The 7,115-nt window shown below is 35.5% G+C and overlaps 1 protein-coding gene across 1 annotated transcript; it reads left to right on the top strand.

Moving 5' to 3' along the window:
• The first annotated feature begins 463 nt into the window (after positions 1–463).
• Positions 464–6,284, top strand: LOC131048881 (protein TUNICAMYCIN INDUCED 1). The gene is made up of 3 exons (XM_057982945.2): positions 464–805; positions 924–1,232; positions 5,132–6,284. Exons 1-3 carry the CDS (start codon positions 686–688, stop codon positions 5,942–5,944), a joined length of 1,242 nt encoding a protein of 413 aa, XP_057838928.1. The 5' UTR covers positions 464–685; the 3' UTR covers positions 5,945–6,284.
• Positions 6,285–7,115: the final 831 nt, after the last annotated feature.

Here is a 7,115-nt window from a genome sequence, read left to right as displayed (position 1 = left end):
TTTTAAATAATAATAAAATTGAAAAATATACACTGCCCACACTGAACCGAGGTGTAATTCTTAAAATTTAATAGAAATATTGCGGCTACGGCCTATTACCTATAAAAAAAAAAAATTGAAAAATATAAAAAAATAATTTCATTTAACATAAATCAATAAAATAGAAAAAATAATCTATACTGACAATTTTTAAAAATATTAATATTAAAAAATATTGTCAAAGTCTTTCCATGGTGAAGACTTAGAAAGAAAGTCAATCGTTGATTAAAATAGTGCACGACCCGGTAAAGTCGGCCGTCCCCTTCTAAGTGACGTGTTATTCACATTGCATTAAACACGCGTTGCCACGAAATCGTAACCAATAGGAACAATCTTTCATATCACTTCGATCCATCTGATTGGCTAGCTTAAAATCTCTCTTGCCATGTCATAGTTTCAATATAAATAAATCAAAATCCAGAAGCTTCACAGATAACTACCGAACTCCTTTCATTTGGTTACTTATTTGTTCATCTTGATCTTGGGTTTCATACCCCGCGAGACTGATTTTCCCCGTTTCCTCAAGTTTTTCATTTTCTGATTCTTCCCCAGTTTTCCATACACCGATTTTCCCCAATTTTCTGAACATTGAGTTTTCCCAATTTTCTGAACACCGGTTTTTCCTCAGATTTCTTTACAGAGGGTAATGGGTTCTCTAAGTCAATGGAGGCACTGGTGGTTTGCAGTAATGGCGATTTTTTTGCTCGCAGGTGGGCAAGCGGAGCAATTGTCGGGGACGGAAGTTGCCACCATGAAAGCCATTTTTGTAAGTTTCGTGTGAAAATTCAGGGAAACGGGTTGTGGTTGTATCGAAGGGTGATCCTTATTTTTCTGGGGGTTGCGATTAGGATTTTCGTAATTTCTTTAGTGTTTTGATTGTGCAGGAGATGAAGGATTCCATAGCTCAATCGGTGGGATGGAAAGCTGAGGAAGTTGAAGTTTCGGGTGTAGATAAACTTGATTCAATGTTTGGCCACGCGACGCTTTATGAGTTCGATCTTCAAATCGGGAAGAATGTTCTTCCTCTGCGGTTGGCTGGAGATGTCAACTCGTGGCAGGTTTTGGAGGGAGGGTTTGAGAAGGGTTTGGTGGAAGAGGGTCAAAAATTGACACCGTCTTTGGCCCCCTTTCAGTTGGCTGGTCCGCTTGAATTGTGGATACACGATGCCGATAATTTGCGCCTTTCGCTGCCGGTAAGGGACTTTCGTTGTTGTTTTTCATTTTCTTTTGACCTACTCTCTTGATTTTGAGTACTTGAAAAAAAGAAGTAAAATTAAAAACCAGAAACACCAAGTGTAGGGTTCATTTTCAATGCCCATTTCTGCCCGATCATTAATGTAACGTTTCTCTGCATTTTAAAGAGTTCCCACATTTGTGCCGAGGTTACGGTAATGAAGACTTGGCCACATTTTTAAGACTTGTAAACTTGGGTTCCCCTCGATTTTCATGGAACAGCCTCCACCGGTAGAAGTTTTTGTGTTGGCTTTAAAGTTCCAAAACCCTGGGAGGAGCCTAAATAGCCGGCACAATTGTTGTCAGCACACTGCTGTTTAGGCACCATGTACTGTTTGCAATGTGACTAGATAATTGACAGCTTCAATGTAGTCTCAATAATTGTTATATCAACCCTGAGAGACAGATGACCCTATTATACTATTCCAAAAGTTCCTTCGGACTCTTAAGGGAAACCATCCAGTACTTGTAAAATGTTAGGTCCAATTTGTTATGGTGCCGTGGAAGGGGCTATCTAAAGTTTCTTAGCAGGTGCTGTTAGGAAATTTAAGAGTCTTTTACTTTCAGGTTAGGATGGATTTTATACTAGCAGCAAATATATAAAAATTTAGTTGAGAATTTTAGTAAGCTGTAGGTCCCATGGATTTTATAGTACCAGCTAGCTCTAAAACTTTAAAGAAAATGCAAACAAATTCATATAGCATGTGGAACAAATCATAGTTTCCAGGCTCGCCAAGGTCTGCAAGTTTTTTTCAAAAACAGCTAACTCGCATGTAAACTCATGACTTGACCTGTGCGATGGGAAAAATCGTGAAAGAATGTTTGAACCCGGTCCTCACCTTGTGGCGTAAAAAAAATTCTGATAAAATGATGAAAAACTTGCAATTTTTTTCTCGTGTACTAGTTGTAGACTTACCACGATGCCCTTCAGACGCACAACTGTTTACATTTACCTGTGCGTGATTTACAGACATGCCGCAATGCCCTTACTACCCACCACTGTTTGAAGTGTTTGCAACCTCCTTTTATTTGTTCTTTGTTTTACAGACTCACAAGTTACCTATGTTGCATATTGAAAACCCAGATCCCTACATATTTTCCTTAAAAAATTATTTTTTCTAAGTTGTTTAAATATATTTAAATTCCTGAGGTTTGCTGAATTGTGAGGTGAGTATGTGAGCTACAGAACAAATAGTCCCTCGTTATAGGCTATAGGCACCTGTTGAAAATCAGAGAGCTAAAAAGCAGGGACTCCTATTCACTAGGATAAGAGTAATTTATCATGAGCAGTTTTTACTCATCTCATAGGACCTGTTGCTCCATAATCATAGATCTTGAAGCTCCCCTGCTTGGAAATGCTTCCAAACCTGCTGTTCTAGGTATAGGAATTATTATTTTTTTGGGTGTATTTTGTGCCCTAATTCACATTCTACACCATGGCTGTGGGAGACTTGAGGTGGAGTAATAGAGTCAAAGCTATTTCTGCCTCTGCTCCACCAAGTTTCTGGGACAGGGACTGCAGGGGATGGCCATTTTAAAGGGCAGCAGGGGATGGCTATTCAAAAGTAGGGAATTGGCAGCTTACATGAGAGTTCAGTTCAAAAAGATTCAGCAGCAACAGTTTTCACTTTTATTTCCAACGCATAAATTTCATTTTTTCAATAGTCAGTAACAGTTTGACTCGGAATTTTCTTGCTCAGTAGTATCTAATTTCTTAAGTTGTTTCAGTACTTTGGTCATTACAGATTTACACACTCAGAATGCAATTTTTATATCTTAAAAGTTCAGAACACTACTTTCAGAACTCCAGAGCCATCAGGTTTCTGTATATTGGCACATTTCTAATTCTAGGACACAATTTCAGGCCAAGCATCTTTATAAATTAAAATTAAAATAAATGTTTCCACAGACATATAAAGATAAGCCCCAAAATGTACAATATGCTGCAAATATAGATGGATTTAAATGAGCATTAGGTACATTTTGTGATCAAACAGAGAATCATAAAAGGATTGGCCTAAGATATATTGAACTTGTCAATAAATATAAAACCAACATTGTTAAATGGAATTGTGGCAGATAATACAAACTACTATTTGTTCAAATCTTAATTCTGCTTAGGAATATCAATTGTCTATTGAAAAAAAGTCTTAAACAAGTCATATCTTCTTTCAAGGAAAATGTACTGGCGGCAGTTAGGGAAGTAAACACTGAGAGAATATATATTAGGTTGCATTCTAGATATTTGAGAACTGTCACTTTTTTATATAAGCTTTTTAGGTGTGGATTATTTCAATTAAAATTTGATATTTCAACGTGGAAATGAAACCTTACATCACAGAATATTTGATCTCAGGCGGAAGATTTTACATATTTTGAAAACTTACAACACACCAAATTATACTTTTGGTTGGCCAAGACACTGAAATTTAAAAAATGAGTGCCTTTTTGCATGGGGGTGGCTGGCTGTCCCTGGGACACGACATACCCAGCCATCTTAGTGCACAGTAGGCATTTCCGGGATGCCAGGTCAGTTATTTTGTTTCCTTATTATTAAAGCAGGGGATGGCAGGGGGACATTTCTGAGGCATCCCTGCTTCTTTGGAATGTCCTCTGTATGGGTACTGATCTAGAAATGCTGGAGACACATTCTCATGGAACATAGCTTTCTGCTAATATACCTGTGATAAATGTACCGATCAATAAACATCACAATAATTGTAGGAGCTATTGTTAGGAAAGATCTGCCTTCACCAGATCCAACTTGTTTTAGATGATTCGAGGTGCAAATTCATATTGTTTTTACACGTATGAAAATTAACTTAAACCACGTGGATTTGAAAACATAGGCGTTGGCATTGAACATTTTGGGTACTTCTTGGGGCATGCTACTTGATATTGTTTGCTTTGGGATTCAGTTGCAACTTAATTATTTGATTGAAGTCAATATGTAAAACAATTGGAAATTATAATTTATAGGAAAAGACTGCCTGAACCAACGTTTATTACATCAGGATGTTTCTGTTGTGTCAGACTGTCTGGACTCTGAACAAAATGTAGCTTTTCGATAATCTGTATGGATCAGTATGGTAGCAATGTCTTAATAAGGGAACTCAAATCACGTAAATTTTATGTTCTTGCCACTCTTACCTGAAAGCTATCTGCAAAATTTGGTCAACAGAAATTGTTTTCAAAACTATCAGTTCAGGCAATATTATCTGAATCTTCAAGTTATTTGCTGGTATACGGGTTCTTCAAATCTCTTGCCTCGGGAATTAAGTAAAATTCTTGTTTAGATAACATCTTTATTTTAATTTATCAATGTTATAAAGCTTGACTAGCCGGAATATGCCTTTGATCCCAAATTCCAGGGTCTCCCACCTTTGACATGTTAATGCTATAATTTGGGAAAATATTACTTTTACTTAATATTATAAAATTCTGAAGAGCCCATTCAGCTTTTTAATTGACAATAGGTTGAATGAGAATAATGCTAGATGCTTGCAATTTTCTGTGAAGATAAGTCCAAAGGTAGTTAATAGTTTCTGTTAACAACAACACCATTCGGGCAGCCTGTTTAAACAGTGTTTTTTGTGGTAACTTCTGACTTCTTGACCTGGCTGTAAAACTGGTAGTTTTTTGACATATTATTGCAAACTTAGTGAAAGATACTTTGATGTGAAATGGATGCATTATATGTTTATCATCTCCACTTATGGTCTGCTCTCGAACTGGCAAATGTTATATATTTTTATAACTGAATTTATTTTGAAATTCATTGATCAGACATAAGTAGTAAGTGAGACAATTTTGGCTTAGATTGAAGTTTACTGATATCAAAACTTTATTTTATTTACAGCATGATGTAGAAGCTGGGGTATTGAAGAAAGTAATGCTAGCAGATGGAGCTGTTGTGACGGTTAGAGGTGCCAGAGAACTGACCCTCAGACAGCCCATCCAGTTGCCTTTACCCCTTAGCAGCACCACTGAGAATGGTAATCCAGTTTTCAAACTGATTGAACTTGCCACAGAGCTAAAGCGTGCTTCTAGTGATGCAGAAAAACCCTTGTCCCTGCGAATTGTGGGCCCAACTTCACTTACAGCGTCATCCATCAATGAGCCTGATTCAACAGAAAATAAGTTGAAGGTGAAAAGGCTAGCTCCAGGCTCCGTTGAATTGAGATCTCGCCATGAGCGGGATTCATCTACTCAAGTATCCTTTGAGGCTGCTTCCAATCTACCCACTACCAATGACATATGGATTTGGCCTCTCCCATCACTGAATGGATCGGATCCTAAACTTAGTGGCATCGAGAAACTTTTGAAGTCAATCCTTGGATCTATTAGCGAGAAGAAAGGACCAATCAGATTATTAAAAGCTCAAGCTGCAGCTGCAACTTTTGTCAAAGTGCAGTTTGAACTAGAGAAGAAAGTTGGTGATGAAATGTTTAGTGCGAAGGATTGGATGGAGTGGAGAACAAAACCCTCTGTTACAAGGTTGCAGTTTGAGTTGACAGGGAAAGTTGAGAGTGATAAGATTGTACCTTTAAAAGTGAAACAGATTGAACCAGTGGAAGTGGTTGATAGTTTTTCATCAAGATTATTGACAGGAAACACCACATTTTCTAAAGCTCCAATCTTGTATCGACCACCCTCACCATTCAGTCTGTAAGGAGGGGATCAAAGGCCTTGACCAAAGGGTATATGGTACTTTCCTCTGTATCATATGTAAATACTCACACCTGTTCTGCGACTTGAGACTAAGAAGACTTTGCCCGTCTCTTCTATCCATGGATTCAAATGTTTATTATTGCTTCAAGTATTCCCCAAAGAAAGTTATTATTCTTTAGTGGTAATAACAATTGACTCTGTTTGGAGCAAGGTGTGTTTTCTTGAATTAAAAAGAATGTTTTTCTTTACAATATGAAACAATTTCTGGACTGAAAGTCCATAAGAAAATTGTCACAATAATGTACATTTTTTTCAAATTATATTGCACTAGTCTTTCACAATCTTAGACAAGTGGAGGATTGAAATGTTTAAAGGAAAAGTATAAAAGTAAGTAAAAATGTAATTTAATAAACCTTTTATTTAGATCATCAGAAATGAAAATAATCATATATTAGAATTTAAATACTTGAGTAATTTGTCATAAAATGATAAAATAATAATCATATATATCATTTAAAAATCAGCACAGTTTTTAAGTCTATTGATAATAAAAAATTAAAAATGAGAAAGATACTATAAATTACCAATATGCATTAAAAAAATTGAGGAACTCAGATTTATACATGAATGATGAATGTGAGCCTTTGAAAATGATTGAGACCTAAATTGAGCGTGCGTGGAATACCCCACCTTGAGAAATGCCCTATAAAATTATTCTATCTCAAATTCACCAGCTTTGAACAGCTTTTATTAGGCTAAGCTCACCTTTGTAACTAATTCTTAATTTTGAATCTTAAAAGTCTCCGTAATACACTAAAATCAGGTCATACTGATCTAAAAATATTGCTATGAGTTAGTTTGATTCGTAAAGTTAAAATAATTAAATCAATAAAATAGGTAGAAATTTAGATAATTTGTAGACACATAAAATTAATTAATTAATTTTATCTTTTTATGGGATGATTAAATTAATTAATCATTTTATCTTATTATTATCTTCAAATTAATTAAATTGTATTTAATTGATTATCTTTTTCTATATATAATTAATTTATTAATTAATTATAAATGTCTCATTTATCTTTTGATTGATTTATTTCAATAAATCAAGCTCATCTTTAAGGAATATTTCCATATTATTCCTAATCTTGATTAGCTAAATTAATTCAAAA

The sequence above is a fragment of the Cryptomeria japonica genome, chromosome 7 (assembly GCF_030272615.1).
Source record: "Cryptomeria japonica chromosome 7, Sugi_1.0, whole genome shotgun sequence".
Taxonomy (NCBI): domain Eukaryota; kingdom Viridiplantae; phylum Streptophyta; class Pinopsida; order Cupressales; family Cupressaceae; genus Cryptomeria; species Cryptomeria japonica.
This window is presented reverse-complemented; position numbering and strand designations above follow the sequence as displayed.